This window comes from Pteronotus mesoamericanus, unplaced genomic scaffold, assembly GCF_021234165.1.
Source record: "Pteronotus mesoamericanus isolate MK-2021 breed Mesoamerican mustached bat unplaced genomic scaffold, CSHL_Meso_final contig_263, whole genome shotgun sequence".
Classification (NCBI taxonomy): Eukaryota; Metazoa; Chordata; class Mammalia; order Chiroptera; family Mormoopidae; genus Pteronotus; species Pteronotus mesoamericanus.
Window position 1 is genome coordinate 13,581,304 of NW_026555112.1, and position 23,976 is coordinate 13,605,279.

The window sequence follows — 23,976 nt, forward strand, 5'->3', positions numbered from 1 at the left end:
AGCATCAGGCCTCCCTGCACCTTGACCCCCAACTTTCCCACTCCCCTCAGCCCCAGAAGCTGTCTGCCTTACCAGCTGGGGCCAGCCTCCCAGCACTTCCCTGAGCCACCATCAGGGCCCTCTTGCTGTCCAGTGGCCACTCCCTTTCCTGCCTTCCCACCTCGGGTGTGGCCATGGTAAGAGTGGGAGCTTCATGCCAGAGAGGGAGCCAGGGCAGCGGAAATGGGCATGGACTGGAATGGTCACACTGACTGCGGAGCAATTCTCTGTACGCAGAAGAAAGGCCCTGGAGTAGGGCCTGGAGGTGCGTGCCCTCCAGGGGGCCCAGGCCCTGGACAGATAGGAAGACCTCCCAGGCTGGGCTCCAGGAAGTGAGGACGCCCTGGAGGCAATGAAAGTGCATTGGAGGTAGGTCTCCCGGGTTTCTTTCATTACCACATGAGAATGACTGAGTGGTCCACGCCTTCCACAACACCCCCGCCCCTGCTCCACCAACTCAGTGGTGGAGAAGAAGGCAGCAGCTCACCCCGATGATGGTGCCATTGAGCATGCAGGCCTCCACAGGCTCTGGGGAGAGAGAGGTGCCGGGTGTGAGCGTGCAGGACACACCCTGGTAATCCCCACCTCCCACGCACATGGTTGATCCCTTCCCAGACTTCTCCTCCTTTTTTCTGCCCATTTCCCTGAGTTGCTAAAGAGGCAGAGAATTCAGGAGCCTTAAGTGGAAAACCAGGCTTGAAGTTGGGTCCCTGCACAGTATGCCTTACCGCAGTGACAGGAGGGACAGCACTCTGAGGTCTTACAGCTCAGCTGGAAGCCTGTGGGGCAGGTGGGGACATCCAGCTGGGGGCAGGAGACATTCCTCTGTTGCACAAAGACCTCGTCCTTCACTCGGACACACTCATTGATGAGGCAGGGGTTCTCTGGGGCGGGCCACTGAGAGCCAACCTGCAGTCAGAACACAGGAGTTAGGAAAGGCTGGGGCTAAGATCCCAGTGGGAGTGCTCTGTTCCCTCAGGGGACTGGTTTGGGCCCTAGAGACAAGCCCTGGCTTAACATCTAAGTCCCACCCACAGGGAAAGGCCCACAGAGAGAATGAATGGGGCTCATCTCAGATCCTTCCATCAGTCTGGGTCAAAGTCGCCGTGACCAAGATCCTAGCTCAGAGATGTATGTTCTCCCCAGACCACTTCGCCACCTGAGGAAGCACCTTGGGGAGGCTCGGGATGCTCCCTACTCCACTCAACACTGGCTGTGAGCTGCGCTCAGAGACTCTAGGACCGGGAAGCAACAGAATGGTTGGCATAGAGGAGATGAGGAATGGACCTCAGCCCATCACCAACCCAGAGATATTTCCACCGTGCAGGAAGACAGCAAGAGACGGGGGGGCTCGTGTCTGACCCCTGCAGCCCTGCCATCGGCCCCTGAGCTTCCAGGGCTATACATGAGTGGTCTGTCTCCCTGGGTTGGCTGCAGGGGCAAAGAGCATTGAACATGTCCAGAACATGGCTCAGAAAAGTCACCATGAAGGTTCTGCCTGGAAGGTGTGTCACATGAGAGCTGTCTGTGTGCGCCAGCTTCCAGATGCATCAAGGTGCACTCCCCCACTCCCTGCTTCAGGCCCTGGCCTGCTTCTCTCAGCTCCCGCTCACTTTTTTTCTCTTTCCAGATGAGAAAGCAGAAAATGCCAGACCTTTGCAGCCACTCTCTTCACCCTGACTTCTGACTCCCCCTGACCAAACCTTCCTGCTGTGGGCCTGGCCCCACGCTCCAGACCTCTCCCTCTGATTATTGACCTGCTGAGCCTTGGCTTTAGGATACATCAAGAGGGACCCATCCCCACCCACCCCTGCTGGTCACTGAAAGGTACCCATTAGCAGCTGCAGAGCCATCGCTGACACCCAAGCCTTGCAGATGAGATGCAGAATTGAACTGGGGAAAGAAACGCAGGTCCCCTTTGTTTTATAGTCACTGATGTGAGCCTGAAGGGGATGTAGGACCAGGCGTGAAGGGAGGGAAGCAGGTGTACCAAACCCCAAAGAGGCCTGCCGCCAGCCGCCACGCAAGCTGGACCCTGGTCTAGGGAGGAGGGACAAAACCTTCCTGATTCCAGAATGGATGGGAAGCAGAAGAAATAAAAGAGTGCGGAGGAGAGACACAGGGCAGAGAAACCCACAAGGAACTCAGATTAGAAGGAGGAGGAGGAAACCCATGAAGAAAAACTCAATGTGTCATTCTGCTGTCACTGAGGAAGACCAGAGCAATGGGCCTGGGTAGGAGATAGGCAGGTTCGGGGCAAGAGAGTTGAACCTTTGACTTCCTTTTTAAGCAAAGTGCCTTTGGGCCTTACTGGAGGGACACAGAGGGGAAGGCCCCCAGGTGGACCTCACACTCTTCCAGCACCTGCCTCCTGAGGTTCCGGGGCCCACACTCCCCATGAATCATTGATCCTCATGAATCAGAGTGAGATGGTTACCATCCTGGCACCTGGACTAAAATCCCCCAGGAGAGAATCCTCTGCATTTCACAAAATGGCTTAATTAGCATCCAAAGCGAGAGCCTGAGCTGCCTTGAGAGGGGCTTTGGCCGGGTGGGCGCCTGGGCCGGGGAAAACAAGTGCAGGGGGTGGGGGGCTGCCAATATGGCAAGTGCTACAGCCCACATTGCAGATACAGGTCAAGGGCTTTGGGAACAGAAACAGGGCGTGTTTCTCTGGGATATAAATTTCTCCAGTGGAGCTCAGTGAAGAGGTCGGAGGACCCTGCCAGGGTTGACATGGTACGGAACAGCACTTGCAGCCTGTGGAGTCACAGCCAGTTGGGGGGTCGCAGGCCCATGGCACATGCAGGGCGGTGAGGCCATCCCTACACCACTGCTCAGGGGAAGCAGGACCCCAGATTCACAGGTGAACAGGAGAACATTAAATCCCCACGAGTTCACAGAACTCTTAGGGAGCAAATTGGGCTGCTCCCAAAATCAATGAAACAGGAACCCTGGAGCAATCTTAACTAGCTCCTAAGGGGCGAGGTAAGCCCAGCTGATGTCTGGATAACACCAACAGCTGAATTAACCCCTGCGGGGAAAGCAAAGGGGGAATGAGCCCAGATGTTACAGACGAACAAAGGCCAGCACCAAACCCCAGAAGGGGTAACCCGTCCTGAGGCCCAACCTACATTCTTCCAGTGCGACAGGGAGTCGCCCCGTGGCGAGCCAACCACCACCTCACAGGCAGATGGCAGGCACCTTCCACAGCACTCGCCTTCATGGAGGACGTAAGTGAAGCCCTGAAAAAACACAAAGAACGGAGAGTGAGGTCAGGCCGGCAGCAGAGACACAGGCGTGCTTATCTGCTTCACAGGTGTACTGAGCTCTGGGGCTTTGCAGAGAGGCAGCTGCACAGAATATTTGTACCTCTGCTATCCACCAGCCTTGGAATCATGCTAAGAGGTGGCTAGGAAGCATCAACCATTGAGTCACTGAGTTAGTGGCTCAGTTTCACCAGCTGAAAAGACATAACGCTGGCCTCTGAAAGCTTCCAACTTGAGACCAAGATCCAAATTACGAAAGCATTACACACAGCCCAGAGTTCACTCAGTGAGAGCTACCTGACCTGATCTTTACTCTGGCCAAATCTAGGGGACTATCTTGAATAGTCTTCCCCTAACTGGGAAGACTATTCAAGATGCCAGGAATCGAGTCCCTGTTCCAACAGGGCTAATACCTTGATCCCAAGACCTGTCACCAATGTGCAGAGTTGGGTTTCCCCAATGAGTGACTTGACATAGTTTATAGGCCACGGTGAGATGAGAGAGCAACAGAGACCAACCCTCCCCAAAACACCTGCCAGGGAGACCAGCCTCCTGGAAGCCTGCCAGCCTGTCTTGCCTCTTGGAGGTCCTCCAACCTGGCCAGAGCTGTAGGAATTTGGACTGAAACCCTCCATGGAAAACTCTGAAGCAATATACAAAGAAGAGGCAAAACACTGACATGTGTGGTTGTCCCAAGGGCCCAGGGGAAGAGACTAGGCTTTATCTTGAAGCTCTGTCCCTAAAAGAGAAGGCAAAGTGGCTCAGGATGGGCAAGGAGGCCAAGCCTGCTCTGCACACTCACATGCAGGGCCAAGTCACAAGATGCATACAACACTTGATGTCAGTCTAGCGGGTGCCTCTCTCTGGGGGAACACAAGCCCTCCAGAGACTTGGCTCAACGTCATACCATCTCCATGGGACTACTTACACCTCGGCCCATGTCACAGAGGTGCCCAGTGAGTTGTCCCCAGTCTTCTAGCATCTGATTCAAGTTACTTATTGTACATCTATGGTGTACTAGGTATTTTAAAGAAGTCAACAATCTAGACACCCTCTAAGGCAGAATACACAAGCTGCCATAAAAGACTCAGGGAGCCCAAAAGATAGTCATTGACCTGCAGGGACCCAACCTCACTCTTGAGTGCCTCTCTGAGAGGGCTGAGTAAGCTGGGTTGGTGTATTCTTTGTGTTCTCTACTGCCTCCCAATCTGGGAAAACACACTGTCAATTCTGCGAATGACCATGAGGACAGATGCCTTGTTCCCAAAACCCCACCAGGTTTTCATGCTCAGGTCCTGCGAGCCATGCCTGCAAATTTCCTGGCTGCCATCTTTCCAAGATCCCCTCCACCTCTGACACCCCCATTTCCCTGCTGCACAACCAGGGTTCATCTGCTATTTTCAACTCTCTTTTCTCATGCCCTTACAAGTCCTCAACCTTGTATCTCTTCAACATACACATCTCAGATCCTTCTCCTTACTCTCTTCTCCATCCTGTTTTCATTGGTTTCCAATTAAGAATGGAAATATTAGGTCCAATATCCTCCCAATCTGAAGACAGATGCCAATGAAAAATAAATTCCTAATATATTTAGCAGCACAATCCTTTAAACATAGTTGCCATAGGTGAAATGGTGGTGACAGTCATGGAGCACTGGTCCCTTGTCTCTTCGCTGGACCAGATGGGCCCTTAAAATGCTGGTGCTGCCAGTGAATCTAGCCTCACGGAAGGCACCCTGGTCTAGGAGTCAAGACAACCCCATGTCTACTGGCTTCCAATGAGCCGCAGAGCTATGACCAACTTCATTCTCTGTGCTAGTGCTCTGCTTTTTATCTGATAAATGGGAACAACAGCCTTGCCTCTTCTTCCTTCTGGAGGAGTATCATGAAGATGAATAAAATATAATGCATTACATTCAGTTCCTTGAACACAGTGCCTAATGCCATGATTTAGTCTGATTCTGGGGTCAAAAAGGTGGTCATAAGCTGTCAAAGAAAAACCCCTCTAAAGTTTGTACAAAAGAGAGGGGTATTCCTCCTGCTGCAAAGAAGGAAGTAAAGCCATGGGCAGGTAGGCACTCCTGTAACATTCTTTGGGAAGCCAGCAATGCCATTTGCTTGCTTTACATATTTTTTCTGACATGAACACTAGAGAACAATGGAGGAGGTAGGGCAAATTGTATTTCTGCAGACTATGGCTTGAGAAAGAAAAAATTAGAGGGTGACGGTGGTAATGTTTTTGTTTGTTTGTTTTATTTGTGTCACAACCTAGACAACAAATGAATGTAGGCAAGTGAGCCCAAATGTCTCTGGTGTCAGACCAGAGCTGATACCATCCTCTTTGAAGAATAAAGTCTGAAACCATCACAATTTACTGAAGCCGCCACCTCAACCCAAGACATTGTACAGACCAAAGCCCCGCCTCCCACCACCCTTCGGTTTTAACTAAACCACAAGGCCTCCTTCTCCTCCCCAGAAGGGGTGAGCATCAGTCTTTGAGAGAGGTCACTCAATTCCCTAGAGCAAACATATGGTCAAGAGTTCTAGAGATGTTGTCTCCTCCACTCATTCACTTGACCCCTGCACCTATTTTCTTTTTGAAATTGCTTCCAGCACCACAGCCTCTAGAGAGCCAAGTTTCTCCCATATGACCTGCACTCTCCCCAACAGCTGACTGGACTGGACTGGGGACAGGACAGAGAATCCATGGGCTGAGCTGAGCCCATCGGTTTTCTTCTTGAGAAGTTAACCTATTAAACACAAAAGATTGAACAAGTCACATTGGAAAGGAATAACCCTGAATCTGAAAAGCCATGCTGAGTTGAAGCCAGATTCAATAAAGCCATATGCAAATAAAATTTCTGAGAAAGCAGAACTTCCTCCCAGAGGAAGTTGACCTGCAGTGAGGAGCTGGAACAGATGGGCAGAGACAATCAAAGACGGGGGCTCATGGGACAAATGGAGAGAAATGTTGTATGACCACTTATATTTATTCCTGAGAGTTTTATGTTAGCTAGCTTGAGTAGATTCTGTTCTTTGCAATCAAAACTTCCTACTGAAACACTAAATATATTGGGTGCCAATTTTATAAAAATGACCTCTAAACAGTACTGCCTTTGCTTGATAGCAAGTTATTCCCATTGCCTCCCATGACCTGTGGGAGGAGATGGAGACCAACAGGTTTCCAAAACTTAGCATTCCCAGAGGACACACCTGGATACCATAGCATCATCCTCTCTCAAAGTTGCCTAGCAACCCTGCTCCTCCCCATTACCATCATTGCAGGAAGAACAGTAGGTGAGCTGAATAGACTCCCTATTTCTGGATTTACACATAGGCCCTCCCTTCCATCATCAAACCATACATTTCTAAAACTGCATCAAGAGCATTATCTTCTCTGCTGTTAACATTTATAAAAGCAACCACAAGATGTATGTTACTTTCCTTGCATCATCATTATCTACTAATAACACTCCCATAATAATGATAATAACATTAAATCAACAAGCAGATTTTGACGCCAATTCTCCCTGCACAGGACTGCTTCATTTTTCCAGGATCTTATTTGTCTTAAATGTGCAAAAATAGAGTCCCCCAGAACACAGAGGAACCTCCAGGGATAGGCAACAATGAGAAGAATTTAAAACTGAATTGGAGAATAGTAGTCATATTTTGTCTACTTTGAATTATAAACAGTCTGAAAACCCACCAATCTATGTGAAAACACTATAGAACATTGAAACTGAGATGATGTCAGAAAATTCAGAATATATGTCTGTTCTAGGGATAGCCTAAGGTGAAAAGATAGGGAAAAAGTCAAGTCCTCTTTTCCAGGAGTTTAATTCACATCTCTGCTCAAACCAACTCCAAAGCCCTCAGCGCTCAAGACCATAGAGCACACACATCCATTAGCCAAGGACTGAACCACAGAAGGATGACATTGCAATCCCTTCTTCATGCTCCTTTCTTCTCCCCAGGCCCAACCCCCTCCTTCCCTCTCATCCAGGTCTTGAACAAGAGTTTACTAAAGGGGCTTTTTGGCCTCTTCCTGGGATCTCCTACGTGGGATCCATACCCTGATTGCCCCACACAGTGCCTAGCCTTTCAGTCCTCCTTACCAACTGGCAGCTTTCTTCACAAGGCTTCTGAGAGCACTGGGCCACGAGCAGGCCCATCACAGCATCCTCCAGATCGGTGCAGGTGCACATGTCGCAGCCCTCCTCCCAGATCTGGCCAATAGGGTAGATAGTACCTCGGTGGACACACACCTGTAGACACAAGGTTTCCATGAGTGAACTCATTCAGTTCATTTAAACAAGAGGTTAGAAAGCATCTGCTCTGTGTTGGAAGTTGCTCTAGGATGCTCTGAGAATACAGCAATAAATAAAACCAACAGGGTCTCTGCCCACATGCAGGGATGCGTATAGAGTAGATTTTAACAAGCATGAAATCTAGACCTGCTCCTGCTTCTCCAGAACCTGGGCAGTTAGAAACCTTGAGCTGTAAGAGAATCCAGAAGGGACCAGAAATCTAGAGCATTCAAGCAAATGAGTGTCTGCTCTCGCCCTAACAGGCCACAGGGAAAGGTAACTGCAGCTTCTCTTTGGCATTCATTGCAGTGCTCACCCTGCATAATCCAGCAGCTGCAACTCTGCTCAGGTCTTCCTTCTGCAGTTCTGGTTCATTTCAAGTTCTGCCAATTAAACCTTTCATGAGAGCCCTTCTTTGTGGCTCCCTCTCCTATAACTGCTATGTGCATTTAATATCCATACCATGTGTTGGTACTTTGTCGCATTGTTTATAGGTTATTGTCTTATATATACTAGCAAGACCATAAGTTGACTGCAGCTTACATTTCTCCCATAGCACCTAACACAATACCAGTTCTGGCAGCACAGAGTAGTTGTTTGGTACATACTGGGTGGATGGAAGGAAGGAAGGAAGGAAGGAAGGAAGGAAGGAAGGAAGGAAGGAAGGAAGGCAGGCAAGGCAAGGCAAATGGATGGATGGATGGATGGCTAAGTGGATGAATTGATAGCAATTAACAAATGAGTAAACTATTAACTAGTCTCTAAAATAATCATGCAATCATATTATTCTCTTAGCTAACCTACAAATAATCGTTTTAAAGGCCAGATGATGTCTTATACTTTTTCTATAACCTTAGCACCTAGCCATGCTGAGTACCTAGTAGGTCCTCTATAACTACCTCCTGAGCTAACTAAATTTTGCCAGTAGGCTAAGAGAGAATGTGGACTGCTCACCCACCAAGCCATATAGCACTCTGTTTTGGCAGGAAGGCAAATCTTCCATGAGGAGTAGGTGTTGGGCCATCATCCCAGCCACAGCGAGCAGCCCCTACCTTGTCAGAAAGGCAGGTGGTGGTGGTGCAGCCACAGTCATTGGTGATAGTCGAGGGCAGGTACCCCAGAGGGCAGCTCGCGGTAGAGTTGACACAGTTGCAAACGCACTCATACTCATCACAGCACTGGGTCTTCCGAAGGGTCAGTGTCCGGTGTGGGGGACAGGAGGGTGGGGGCTCCCTTTTGCACTCCTCCTTCTTGCAGGCTGAAGGGAGGTACAAGGTGACACCCTAGTCCTTCCACACTAAGCACTGAAATCATCCAGGGTTTGTAGGTGTTCAGATAGTAAATAAGAACACAGGGAACTCTAGACCCAGAATATTAAATCCAAAGTGTACATGAGTGCAGTTCAAGGGCTGCGGGGTATTCAAACATCCCAAAAAGACATTAGTCTTCAGAAAAATAAGAACATTAACCAAAAGGAGATATGTAAAGCTAGGAATTTTAAGGGAGAAGTAAAGGCTGTTCAATCCCCACTCTACCACCTTCCCATGCACATCTTGAAGGGGTGAGGCCCTCCTAGCTATTGATTCTCAAGAGACAGCAGATGTAGAATCTCTAAGACCCAGATAGGCCTAGCACATCATGAGCTGGTAAGCATTTTTCTATGCTGGCAGCTTATGTGATCCTATCCCCACCTCAGTACCTAGAATACCCCACAGTTTTAGGTCCTCTAACAAGGTTGAATGAAACAATGATGGCAATTGGTCAAATCCACAATAGTACTGTATGAATACCATCCTGTGTCCTCTGCTTATTCACAAGCTCCTTCAAATACAATATGTTCTCCTTTCACTCGAGAGGTCTTAGATCTAGGAACTCAAGAGAGATTCTAAATCAACAGGACAAAAACTCCACTTGAATAAAGTGGGTATTCTCGGTAGCGAAACACAGAATTCAATTTCTTGACATGTCTTACTGTAGTCCAACTCTATACTTAAATTATAGTATTTAGTGATTAAAAATATAAACATACAAAGCGGGGAGCCTATAAACTTGGGAATACGATCCAATGATGAGGACAAACCAAGGAAACATTCCTTCCCCTCGATGGTGTATGGGAGGATGGGAGTAAATAAAAATTAGATCCGCAGATTTCTTCATCTCAGACCCAGCTGTTTCCTAATACAGCCCAAGCGGATCGTGCCCACAGCTGTGCCCGTAGCTCTGCCCACACCCAGTACACCTTCAGCAACATCCAGCTGGGAGGATTCTTAGAGGAGTCAGTCTGGGTATGACCTGAACCCCTCTTTTCTAGACATACCCCAACCCCAGATTCAGTTAACGAGAACACAGGACACTTTCCCCAGGCCAGGAAAGAGTGGCCACACCACCCCCTCCTTATCCACGGAGGCTTTACCACAGGTGAACTTGGGTCTGCACTCGCCGGGATTGGTCAGTGTCAGCTGGAGGCCATCTTCACAGTGAGGTACCGGAGGCAGGTCACAGTTCACTCGGTCACACTCTAAGGGACAGGGAAAAGAAGCATCCACTCAGAGTTCAGCAAGTCTGCTGTTGTATTACCTGTGAGCGGCACCCTCCATTCTTGTTCATGCAGACTTCCACAGTTTTAGGAAGATGGTGATAATGACATACAAGTAGAGATACAGAAAAAGGTAGGGAGAAAGGGAGGAGATAGACAGATGATAGATTATAGATAGATAGATAGATAGATAGATAGATAGATAGATAGATAATAGATAATTGATTGATCCAGGTCATATGATAAGCTCATATTGATTAAAGTTGTCATCTGCTAGGACTTCCAGGTCATAGCCAAGTCACTTGAACCCTCTCGACCTCAGTTTCATTTTCTGCAAGGTGGGATGTCAACCTCATAGAGTCAGTCTAAGGATGTCATGAAATAATAAAGGCAACATGCCTGGCACATTGTAGAAGTGTACTAACGTCCGCAAAACGAGGTACTTGAACGACTTGAACTAAATGATCCCTGCAGTTCTATCTACTGTTAACATTCTCAGACCTATTTTGCACAAGCTGTTCTCAAGTTAGATCTCCTTTCCCACAAGGCTATCTATCACCAGGATAAATAAATGTCTTAGAATATTTACTTTTTATGTCTTCATCCACATAATAAACACATTGGACAGGACAGGGCATCTGAGGTCTTCTGTCATGTTAACTGTAATTCTATCAGCTCTGGATTCATTTAATTATAGCATTATTCAGCCCATTATTCACAATGCAGTTTGCAAACCAATAATGAAACCCTTCGACAAATAACTTGCTGAAATCAAGGTGCCCTGTGGGTGGCCTTCTCTACATCTAGATCCTCAGAAATGAAGAGGAAAATAGATTATTGTGGCATAACTTTCTCTTTGGTAAATTTCTGTGCAGTTCCCCCAACTGTACCCTCTGGTGCTTACCCCATTCTTTTTTTAACGCTTTCAAATTTGACATTTAATGATTCACTGCAGAATTACTCTAGGAAGCAAATCCTATTTTCTAAAAGTTACCCTTTGTATATTTGGGAAAATCTAGTCGGCCTTTCCCCACCTCCCTTCGCACACCCTGTGCCTAAGACCATATGCCCGTGGCAGCACCTGCACCATTGACCGGCGGCTGGGGCCTGGGCCTTGCGGACTGCCCAGGGTGGGACACATACCACACTCATACTCCGGGCAGCACTGGTCCGTGTTCTGGCTGAGACGGGCCACTTCACATGGACCACATGTGGGAGCTGGAAAAGAATGTCACTGAAGTCAGAGAAAGAAACAGTGGCACAGCCTGGAGCAGATTTAAAAGGCTACAGACTCTCGTCCACTGAAACCAGCACAGGCCCTACGTGGGAGGCCACGAGGCAGGTATCAGGCCATGGGACCACCGAAAAATGAGTCTCTCCTGTGCCCTGCTGACCCCTGAACATACCCTCCAGGAGATGTTGAATCTGAGGGCCAAGGCAGGACAGGAGGGCAAGGTTAAGCTCTGAGAATGGCTACTGCAGGTGAAAACAACAGAAGCCCCCGCTCAGAGAGGTAAGGAAGGGTGGGCTGTCCTGGGAGATGCAAGCAGGGCTGAGGAAATCCACATTTGGATCTGGTAGCTATAGAGCCTGGAGGGAGCCCTCCTTCCTCCAGGGACCCCGGAGGAGGATGAACTCACCTCTGGCTGTGGGGCAGGGATGTGAGGTGCAGTTGACCTTCCGCCCACTGAGGCACGTGCAGATCTGGCAGGGCCGGTGGTCTGGGACCCAGGTTTCTAGGAACTGAGGGGAAACGAGGTTCAGAAGGAGCCTAGGACAGGAGGGTGGAAAGCGTGGAGCACACAAAGTCACGTCCCCCACCTCCAGTGGGCCTCCCCTGAGCCACCCCTCTGTCAGGGCGGCACAGGAGAACAAACCCAAGGTGGAAGGCGGAGTCAGGTTCTGAGCAGGAAAGTGCTGGAGGAGCATGGGACGCTGGGAAAGACAGCCCATCCCGCCTTGTAAACTGAGGGGAATGGCAAACTACAAACTTTAAACAATGTGAAAGTTGTCATTGCTGCTTTCTCAGGTGGTGGCGCCAAAAGTAAGCAAAGCAAGAAAGTGAGAATTCCTATATCACTCCATCAGCCATTTCTGGAATTGATTCAAGACCATGGGGCGGGAAGAGTTGACAGGAGGACCGCAAAACTATCGGAATTGTCACCATGTTGGTACTGGAAGTGATCGTAGAGATGATTTCAGTTTCTTGACATGACTTTCAGAAGGGGGTTCCCCCAGCTGGTAAAGCAAGTTCCCCAGAGTTGCACGCAGCCCTACTGTGTAAGGGCTTTGACGCCAGGAAGACCTGACGCCTGTGTGGCTTCACTCCTCCGAGCCGTGGTCTCCTCACCTGTGAAGCGAGGGCACTGAAGCTGGCCTCGCAGGACTGTCGTGAGGAGTGGGAGACCGTCACTAACACACATGGGGACTGCAGGTCAGGACTAGGTCTTCCCCTAGACTCAGCCACTACATTAAATCCAAAGTTAAAATTAAATGCAACTTAAATTGCCCCTGAATAAACACATTCTTATCCAGTATCTCAAAGGCTTCTGCCAAGTTTCCAGGTCAAGAAAGTCTCACTTATCCATCCATTTCCATGGTCAGCAATCAGTCCCCCGAGCAGAAAGATCTTAGATCTCCAGGATAGCCCCCTTCCCCCAGGCAGCCCAGGATCGAACCTCCTGATCCTCTCCTGACGCCTCCCACTCACTCAACAAACAGTAACAGCCAACATCTGAAGAGCACCTGCTGCGTGCCACTGCTTTGAGGCTTTATATAAATGATTCATTTAATCCTTACTGCAACCCTGTGGGCAGGACATTTACATTATTATCCCCACTTGTCAAAGGAGAAAGTTGAGGCACTTGCAGTCCCAGGACTGCAGCAGCAGAGCTAGAATTTGGACCCCAAATCCCTCCTTTTAACGCTGTGCTCTGCTACCTCCCAGTAATAATTAGCGTTTGATATTTCCCTAGGGACTTTACATTTATTCACTTCATCTTACTAATCTTAACCCAATTGGGCAAGTGCTGTTATTATTCACATGTACAAATGATGACACTGAGGCACAGAGAAGGACCGTGAGCAGTTGGCACACCCAGGACTTGAACCGCATGCTCTACTCTTGCCGCTCGCCAGCAGTCAGCGCCTACCATGGGCTGGCCACGCTGCTGGGGCTGCGGGAGTGACAGGCACTGAATGCACACTGTCACAGCGCCCCAGTGGCTGACAGTCAACTTCATGAAATAAGACTCATGCAGGAAAAGTTGCATGAGATCAAGTGTGATACATTCATACCATGGAATACTACTCAGCCATAAAAACAAACTACCGGAACGTACGAACGCATGGATGGATCTCAACAGTGTTACGCTGAGTGAAAGGAACCAGGCCAAAGAGTAGTATATGCTACATGATTTCATTTATATAAAACTCCAGAAAATGGAAACAAATCTATAGTGACAGAAAGCAGACCGGCGGTTGCCTGGGGATGAGAGTCAGGGTCAGCGGACGTATGAACAAGGGGCAGAAGGCAGCCTTTGGGGGAGACGAAAACGGTCCTTGTCCTGACTGTGATGACAGTTTTACAGGAGCACGCACTTGTCGAAACTCATCAAATTGTACCTGTTATTAGGTGATGTTTATTATCTATACACTTTATTTCAATAAAGCTATTTTTACAAATGAAAACTAAAGGGGCCACAGGAGGGCAAAAGACTAGTTCACTAGGGCTGGGGTGCTCCGAGAGGCCTCCCGAAGGTGGGCCTGTGAAGAGGGGAAGCAGCCAGGGCCTGGGGGGGGAGGGGGAGAGAAAGAATTCCAGGTGAGGACAGGGCGGGCGATGCCCTTGCGGCCCGTGCACAGTTGTAGAGGCCTTCCCTGCCCATTTGAGGGTATTGAGCTTAACTTGGTAGGCACGGGGCCGCCCTGAAGCTTTGCCAGCTGGACCCTGCCTCCAAAGGAGAGGGTTCAATACGGGCACCATGGTGAAGGCAGCAAGATGGAGGAGGGAGGGACTAGGAATAGGAAACCAAAAAAGAGGTTCCAGGGGCTGCTATTCCAGTGTTTCTGCAAGGGGCTGGGAAGACCCGGGGAGGGGCCCGGGGTGCTGGCCTCTGAGGTGGGAGCAGAGAGGCTGGGCAGAGGGGCAGGGGTGGGGGAACGTCTCACATTTCCTCAGGCCTCTCTGCCCTGACGGTGATGCCAGAAACCAGCGCAAATGGGGCTGGGGGGAGAGAGGGGGGTCTGTATTCCGACTTTTAAATGGCAAAAGTGATGAGATACGAAAGGAGAAGGTCATAGTTTTTATATGTTTTAAGGGGTTTTTCTCTGTTTTAAAGGACCTTTTTTCAAGAGCCTCTTTTTTGTGGACTTCAGAGACCAAATTTTAAGAATAAATACTACAGCTTTACAACTATCCTGAGAGTGAGCAACGCCACAAGAGATGATCAAAAGCAGGTGCTAAACCTCCTCCTCCAGGGGTTTTTATTTTCCCAGGAAGCTTTAACGAGGCCTGCCCGAGACAGGAGACAGACTCCATGGCCCCTGAAAAAGCCCTTTCTGCTAACGCTAAGCTTCTAAAAGACCCTAGCGGCCAGCTCTGCAGGGCCATACCCGCCGTGTTGTGCAGCAAGTGGACCAGCAGATGGCGCTCCTGCATCAGCACAAGCCGACTCCAGGCCGCCCTGTCTCAGCCACCAGGTTCCAGGTCCAGGATGTGACAATTACTGAGACAGAACAGGTATGAGAACTAGCTGGAGATAAAGGGTAAATTAAGATGACAAAATGACGGCCTACAGAGAAAACAACAAGGAATACAAGTAAGTCATCATGCACTACAGCTGAGAGCTGGAGAGAAGATGGAAATGAATTGCATAGGTTACATAATACCAGGGAGCAGAGAGAGAGGGAGGCTCCAGGCATTAGGATTCTGGAGGCAGTTCCTGCTTTGTGCCGGACTGAAGCAGCGCTTGCGCGCAGCACAGCACCCCAGCTGCCCCTCCACACTGAGAGAGGGACCACCAGTGTGTCTCTGGATCCCTTCTGAGTCGGCTACAAAAGCTCACATCTTTAGAGTGCACTTTGTAAACTAAACAAGAGCTATGGAAACTGGTAAATATTTTGCCCTTCTGAAGTTACCACAAGAGATTTATTCCCTGGTTTATTTCCCTGAAGAAAAAAAAAATTCTAGGCTTTATTTTTCAGTTAAAAAAAATTCATTTAATGGAAATATTTTTCATATTAGGTTTTTTTTTTTATTCTTACTCTAAAAGTAAAAGCTGCAACTGCAGGTGTCTGGATATTTGTTTTCATGCATTTACTCTATATTTTCTGAAATAACTAAGACTGGCTGTATTCCTTTCATAGTTTTTGATTAATTAATTTTATGTTACTTAATTTTAAAGTTTACTTTTAAGACGGTTTCTATGTCAAAAATGTTCCACTGTGTGGAAGCATTCTTTATACAACGTAAATGCGTGTTCCAATGTGTTAAACTGAAGGTGAGGGAGCAGTGAAAGGGAAAATAGGGTCTGAGGGGAGGAGTGGAGGAAAGAGGGGGAGAGATGCTAAGATAAAATTCACAACCTTCCTGCTTTCAGTGCCCTGCAGACAGCTGACACTCACGGAGCCAGAAACACTTCGCAAACTTGAGCTGACTTCTCCTCACAGAATGCCAAGGAAGAGACCATATCTGCCTCCCTGTGAGACTATCTTACCCTACCCACAAAACTAGTCTGAAATTACCTCTGGATACTAGCCCCACCTGTAGATGGTACACATCACAGGAGCCCAGCAGGAGTCCAGGAACTGTGCAAATCAGGGAGAGCAGCGTAAGGTTCTGTCAACTCATTTGGGGAATATTGTAGTACAGGAAGTTACTTACTTTGGCAAATTGAAATATGGCAGTACAGTATGAATGGGGCTTCCTTCTTAGTTCATCTGTTTCCACAATGAAAATAAACAGGATCTACTGGGATGGAGCCATCCAGGTAACAGCCCAATGGATGTTCATGCTCGCCTAGCCACCTAGTTAGCTCAGTGTTTAGCTCATAGTTCCAATGAGATCAATGGCAGAGCTAGAACACTACGGGATGACCTGATGTAGTGAATAGGAATGCCAGTTTTACCACCTTGTGCCGTCTGAGCCTCAGTTTTCTCATCCATTCAGTGGGATGTGTAATAACAACTCTACAGAGCTTTGGAGAAAATAAAATAAAATGGTCCATTTCCTGGCTTACAATGCCAGAGACAGAATACCACAGTTACTGGAATTGTTGCTTTCATCATTCCTCAGTTTGGTTAGCTAGCCTTACCATGAGTTCTCCTAGTTGTGATGAAACATAGTAATAAGTCACCAAACCCTATTGCTTATGATAAAGGTCCTCCTTGGTGATAATGGAGATGCCAGGTCTTAGGTTCAGCACGTGATCATAAAACACATTCTCCTTTGCTAGAAGCCAAATATACTCCTCCCACTACCACGCTCTGTAATATCCACTGTCAAAGATGAAGAACAGGACCACAGCACACGTTCACATGTGCACAGACACACGCTGCCCCAGATCCAACAAATATAAATGTTGTCAACTTTGAAGGGATACGTCTGCTGTCTTAGGATGGGAGAGGAACCTTTCAAAATGTACTCAATAACTCCTACCAGGGCTAAAAGAATGGATGACTTTCAAGCAAATCAGCCTAGTAAAAGGGCAATTTTGTACAGTAATAAGAGCAAGCTCTTTGGAGTCAGACATAGCTTCAAACTCTGAATCTAACTCTCAACTCTACCACTTACAAACTGAGTCCATGGGCAAGGCCCTAAGGTTTGTAAGCCTTAGTTTTCTCTTAGAGGTCTTGGAGGTATATAAGGCCATATAAGATAATCAGTGTGTTCTGTGCGCTCCCAATCCAAGGGGATGTTGCATGAACATGCGCACACATGCACACACACACACATTCACTCATCCACCACACATACAAGTTCCACGGCCAAATCAGCTTGAGAAGTGAAAACTCTCTTAAATATTATGGCTGGAACGTGCATTACTCCATTGCAAGCTCTGAAGAGTCTTGCAATAAAGAAACCTGTTTCACTTGTTTAGCTAGTGTTCTTTAAATGCTCTTGACCACAGGTAACTGCTAATATCCTGCAAAACACACCTTTGAAAAATGTTGAAATAATGAATATATAGTGCTTGTGCAATGCAAATTATATAAGATATCTTAATAATAGTAGACATCACCTTATAAAATATTCTTTTCCATCCCCTCCTGGGTTCCTATAGTATCTAGTTACATGAATATAATGATAAAAGTAGTAGTAGTAATATATTAACAAAGTGTTGTTAACACTTTGGTGTTTGATCACACAGCTAATACCTGATAGACTCAAGATACGAACCAAGATCTGACTCAAAAGCCACTGTGTCATACTGCTTTCCTCTCCATCAATGGCCACCGCCATAAAAGTCAACCTCTGCTGCCAAAGTTGGAAGGGATCAGTCACTGGTGGACACTTCATCCTCCTGACCCCACGCAGAAGCAGCCCCATGGGAGGGGAGAGACCAGAGCTCCTACCTGGTGCCGGACTCCATCCTCACCAACACACTGGGTGCAGGCCTCCTCGGGGACACAGCTGCCTTCCAGCATGACATGGTGCGAGGGGCAGAAGCAGCCTTCCACAGGGTGGTCCCCACAGGAACTCGAGTTGCCCTCGCAGCGCCGGGGGCAGCCGTGTGCACAGTGGTTGTACACCAGGGACGGGGGGCATGGCATAGCTGCAGATGGAGAAGGAGGTGGCTCTAAATGGGCTCATACCCACCAGAGGGAACCAGAGGCACATGTGATTAAAATCACCTTCTTTCTGAACACTGGAAATACTGAGAGAAATGATCATACTTTCATTCTACATTCAAAAAACTTACACATCCACCATCTCTTCTGATCCTAACTGGAATCCTGGGTAATAAGAAATGCAGGATTTCAACCCTCATTACCCAGATAAAGAATCTGAGCCCCAGAGAAGTTGAGCGAACCCACGGCTAGTTGGTATTCACCATGTTGAGGGGTGCTTATGGACACTCACCACAAAAATCTGCTGTCCTCCAGTCAACACAGACCCCATTGGTCCGACAGAGATGGGCGTAAGAGGCAATCACCTCGCACACCTGCTCGGGATGGCAGCTGTCCTGCTGGCAGATGGCATAAAATGTGGCTGGAGCGAGGACCTTGTGGCACTCAGCAAACAGTGCCGAGAGGAGGACCTGACAGTGGGAGGTGCTGGAGGCAGGACACTCCTCCTCAGGAACCGGTTGGCACGTCCCCTCCGGTTGCTGCACGGTCCACTCCTTAATGAGTGTTTTCCAGTCTGTGGTGACCGTGCCATTCCTCAGCATGAAGTCATTGTCCCCATTCTCATCACAGATCCCTAGAGAAATGAGGAAAGAGACAAAGTTGGTTGTGTTGGGGCCAACACGTTGATGCCAGAGACCTGGTCATTCTCCCTCCCCCACCAGTGTCTGAATCTTGCTACCAGACCCAGAAATACAAGCATCCAAGAGGCCTGGGAGTAGATCAAGGAAGGTTTATACATATAAAAGGCGGGGGGGAATCAAAAAGGTGTTCTTACCACAGAGACCATACATCTTTGAGACAAAGGTCTTGGGGCTGAGTTGCAGCTGGAACTCATTGTTTTGCGGAGTGAATGTGAAGATGTGGCCAAGGCGATTGAATCTGATCTCAAACATGATGGCCCCATAGATGCTGACTTCCATGTCCCCACCCATGTAAGGGACAGAGACCAGTCTCCCATTCACTCCCACCTGCCCGAAGAAGAAAATCACTCATCAGTTGTCATATTAATAAGGAATCTTAGAATTTTGCTCTTAGCTTTTCCCTGAAGTTACTAACAGCCTACAACACTCCCCACACTCAGCTCCAGTGTTTTCCACAAACCCTGCTATTTCTCAGCAGCTCCTCTAAGATACAGGAGTTTCCCAGAGCTTGGCAGGAGAGCAGACTATTATCATGCTGTACAGAGAGCCAGGCACCTGGAACCTGATAGCCCAGGGAATGAAGTGCACCTTGAGCCTTGAGTCTCTGCACAATACAAGGGAGGACAACCCCTTCGGCCCAGGCTAGAAAAGTTGCTATTTTGCCAGCTCATCAGTGTCTCCCATCACACATCATATCAAACATATGAAGATGTATTCCTGTCTCATGATAAATATAATTTTTGCTGTAAAAATTTTGGAAGGCTTTTTCTCTTTTTAATTTTAAAATGTTTGTCTATGAGGTACTCATTAAATATATAACTATGATTTTTCAGCATATTCAAGAATTCTTACAAAATGAGATCTATTAGTTGTTTTCACATAACGTAATATTTATGATTTCTAACTGAACAAGTAAAGAAATTGGCATAATATAACCTTTTGTAATCATTTAACCAAACATTTATTTCAATCAGTTTTGCAGTTTTCTTTTTCAACTTTGGAGCCACACATTTTGTTTAGGCCCTAAATATTTCCAAAGGCCCTAAATTAGGCACTAACTCTTTTCCTTTGGAAAGACAGGCCCTAGGCACTGGTCTCATCATGCCTGCTGGGTAAGCAGTACTAGTGTCAACCCCGCTCTTCTACCAGTGCCAGAAACCAACACTAACTTCACCATTTAGTGCTACCTAAAACTGGTACCAAACCTGGGCTCAGAACATGAGATCACACCAAAACAAGGGAGACGGCAATAAGCCCCTCCCAAGAAGGCGGAGCTCTGCTAGCCAGGCAGAAGGCTAAGTTCCTAACAGGAGCATCTGCTAAAACCAACTGTGGCTAGGTCCGTGTGGCTGCTGTCTCGCCACGGGACACACAGAAGGCACCTCTCACCTCCATGTCGCTGTGGAGCTCAACAGAGAGGCCGTTGTGTTTCACCTCGATGGACCGCATGCATGCCTGCCTCGCCACAGGGCTGCAGGCACCATTGTGGAGAATCACCTCCAGGTCCTGCTCCTTGTTTTGAAACAGAACATACGAACAGCTGCCAGTCAGCTTGAAATTCTGCCCATCGAAGGTCACAATGTGCCGGGTAGAGCTGCCCATACACACACCTGGACAAGGGAGAACAAAAGAAGGACATGACATTACCCAAACTCCACACATACAAAGAGGCAGTAAGTGTTACGAAGTTGCACACACATAAACAGAGCTGAGAGCTGAACTGGCCTTTTGAGGTCCTATTGTTTCCTTTCCTCTTCTTTACAGGTTAGGAAACTAAGATTCTGAGAGGCAGAAGGCCTTAGGTAAGTAACACTTGGTCATTAAATGTTTTCCTAGCGAAGACTTAGAAGGGCAAGTATTACATAAAAAATGTGGCAAATTATAGGACCACATTTTCCAAAAAACTGTAATGTGCAAACTGAATGCTCTACTCTGCCTTGGCGTAGGAAACAAAGTCAAGTTCTAGGGGTGTTATGACTCATTGAAATCATGAGGAGCTAAGCAAACCATGAGCTCACGATCTCATTGTAATGAAAGTTCACCTAAAAACACATGTGTCCTTTCAGCTGCCAAGTGACTAATGGTACAAGTGGCCATGTTGACTTGATCCCGTAAGAGATCACACACAAGAAATATTTCCAAAGCCAAAACAAATGAGTGGGTCTCAGCACTCCCTCCTCTGCCACTCATTCACTCACATAATCAACAAATTCTCAAGATTCCTATGAAAACACCATTTGGGGATACTAATCATCTTGCATCTATGTAAGATAATTCAGTGAAAATTCTCCCATGGAAGGCACCCCTGCCATCCATGATTCAAAAGCTAATTGTGGACCTCAGTGAAGTTGGAGATGAGCTTTCCACACAAACCATAATGCCACCTATGGCAGTGGGTAAATAAAAGCCCAAGGACTGAGAGGCAGTTCAGTGAGTCAGCGAGGCCACACTTACACCCCTCACTCGCAGAAAGGCCTGGGCAGTCTCCGCCTGCATGGGAGACCTGAACCTCAAGGCAGCACAGCCACTGACAAATGATGGGTTTGTATGTACCATCTGTCGGCACTGAGCAGTCACTGCAAGCGCTCTTCCACTTAAAACCCTCTAAGTCCCTGAACAGCCAGTCATTTCCGAGTGACCGTACTGAACACTACTGGCCTGTAGACATCGGTGCTGCAAGGGATCCCGAATACTCCAGCTCTGACTATTGTCAAGTCTTATGGAATCCAGCCCTAACTTCTAGGAGAATGCAGTAAGTCACAAGCGAAAGAAATGGTGTTCGCTCAGACTTGGCGACTTAATGACCATGCTTCTGCCCACCATAAAATAAACTGTTACTGCGAAATGAGTACTTCAGAGCCAGAGAAACTTGGGACTGAGTTCCACCCCTCCTTGCACTGTGACCTCAGATGAATTGCTTCCTTTCTGTGAATATCTCTTATCTCGCCTGCTCTCTTTGAACTGACAAGGAGGATTTCCATGATATATTTTCAATCAAAAATTGCAAAGTTCATTGGTACGGATAAACCAGAAATGAATGAAGCTGCTACCTCCAGGGAATAATTGGTGGAAATGAGTAGAAAAGATGAAGGAAAGAGAAGGGTAACATTTCCGAGTTTAGATGCTTCTTGACTTACAGTGGGGTTACATCCCAATAAACCCACCGTAAGTTGAAAACATCGTAAGTTGAAAATGCATTTAATGCACGTAACATAATGAACCTCATAGCTTAGCTTAGCCTACCTTGCACATGCTCAGAACACTTCCATTAGCCTACAGTTGCAGCCTTCCATCAGCAAAATCATCTAACACAAGGCCCACACTGCAGCGTGTCCGTTGTTTACCCTCGTGATCCGACAGCTGCCTGAGGGCTGCAGCCCACTGCACGGGCCAGCATCACGACAGAGTAGCATAGCACACATAGCCAGCCCAGGAGTGACCAAAATTCAGGAGTCGAAGTGCAGTTTCTTCTGACTGCTTATCACTTTCACACCATTGTAAAGTCAAAAACCCGTTAAGTCAAATCACTGTAAGCCAAGGACTGTCTGTAAACTTTTCTGTAGTGTTCTGACGTTTAAAACTATGAGAATGTTTCACAAACCAAAATCAAATAAATACTTAAAATCAGCAAAGATGGGGATGAGGGAAATCCAAAACGGAATACAAACAGAAACTAGTTAAACTAATGGTAGTGAATGGCAGAGCTACACTGAAGGGAGGGGCAGCCCAAATAACTTCGGGGGGAAATTTGCTACATATACTGAAAGGCTAAAAACAAAAAGGACTATACACAAATATTACACTCTCTAGTTAGTGGATTTGTGTTTCACAAAAGTATTGCTTAGCAATCCTGAAACTACTTTTTGTGTATTCTGGAATTAAACCAATAGGTAAATCTATTATGAATACTGAGAGCCAGGCTTCTATCTGAGACAGGAAGGGGTGTAGACATGTCAAAAGGACGCGAGAACCCAACTGAAAGGACTCCCTGTGGCCAAATCTGGGACCATTTGAACAAGAAAATAAATAATGCTAACAATTGATTTATCCCACAGAATAAAATAAGAACTCATGGGTCCATATTGATACAAACAATTAATTGAGTTAATAAACAACAGAAAAGAAAATGTTTTCCTTTCAATAGAATTCAAACCAACAAATATGGAGGGAACGATGGAAGTTGGAAATTGCTATTTGGCAAACACCACAGTTAACAGCTGTTGCAGGCAAGGATTATCAATGCATGCTCAACTTAGTGGGTGAAAAGTACATTTCCATAGTTTCAGAGTAACTCTGCTCATGATAATTATTGTGCAAGAAGGGAAATAATAATGTTTCAGTGAAGAAGTCAGGTGAATACCATCTTAACCATGATACTGAACATCCCTAATAATGGGACAAAATGATATCATGTGCCTCCTCCTGATAGACCAAAAACCACACAGTATGTCTTCTAGGGTGTTCTTCACAAAACATGTAACCTGAATTTAACCCAAATTGAGGAAAATTCTACAAAATTACTAGCCAGAACTCTTTAAAACATCAAGGTTGCCCTGGCTGGTGTGGCTCAGTGGACTGAGTGCTGTCCTGAGAATCAAAGGGTTGCCATTTTGATTTCCAGTCAGGGCACGTGCCTGGGTTGCAGGCCAGTAGGGGACATGTGAGAGGCAACCACCAATTGACATTCCTCTCCCTCTTTCTCCCTCCCTTCCCCTCTCTAAAAATAAATAAATAAAATCTTTTTAAAAATTCAAGGTCATAAAAATTAAAGAAATACTAAGGAATTGTTAAGATTTAAGGAGACTATGGAGACATGACGACTAAATATAATGTGTGATTCTGGGTTGAATCCTACACCTGAAAAAAGGACATCAGTTGGACAATTGGCAAAAACTGAGTAAGATAATAATATTTTATTGATGTTAATTTCACATTATGCTGTGATTACATAAGATACTACAATCTGGATTGAAGTATAGGAATTCCTTTATACTATTTATGGAAATTTTTTGTAAGTCTGAAGTTATTCAAAAGAAAATGTTTCTTTAAAAAATAGCCAAAATCTAGTTTTATCACACCTAAAGCCTTCCACTCATTTTGAGGACATAAAAAGAGTCAGAGAGGTACTGATGGACCAATCTCAGAAGAGATTTAAGAACGCGGCTACTGTGTGGTGAGCCTCACATCCGCACGTGCCCCACCAGGGGCAAATGGGACGCCCAAGCCTAATGAGCAGGACTTTCAAGAGGCCACTCCTAGAGATGAGTTTGTGTTCCATGCAGTCACGGGACCAGTGTCTGACATACATCTGAAGAATCTAGAAGAGAGAAG

The 23,976-nt window shown here is 47.0% G+C and overlaps 1 protein-coding gene across 1 annotated transcript in view; it reads right to left on the reverse strand.

Moving 5' to 3' along the window:
* Positions 1–23,976, reverse strand: part of VWF (von Willebrand factor) — a 122,737-nt gene that overhangs the window by 12,339 nt on the left and 86,422 nt on the right. Inside the window, exons 35-46 of the mRNA XM_054574700.1 lie at positions 20,035–20,255; positions 18,780–18,972; positions 18,237–18,578; positions 17,729–17,928; positions 11,794–11,896; positions 11,297–11,371; positions 10,031–10,135; positions 8,670–8,875; positions 7,426–7,575; positions 3,174–3,284; positions 768–948; positions 527–567 (exon numbers count right to left, since the gene is read on the reverse strand). Coding sequence (XP_054430675.1) covers positions 527–567; positions 768–948; positions 3,174–3,284; positions 7,426–7,575; positions 8,670–8,875; positions 10,031–10,135; positions 11,297–11,371; positions 11,794–11,896; positions 17,729–17,928; positions 18,237–18,578; positions 18,780–18,972; positions 20,035–20,255 — 1,928 coding nt within the window. The remainder of the gene's footprint in view (positions 1–526; positions 568–767; positions 949–3,173; positions 3,285–7,425; positions 7,576–8,669; positions 8,876–10,030; positions 10,136–11,296; positions 11,372–11,793; positions 11,897–17,728; positions 17,929–18,236; positions 18,579–18,779; positions 18,973–20,034; positions 20,256–23,976) is intronic.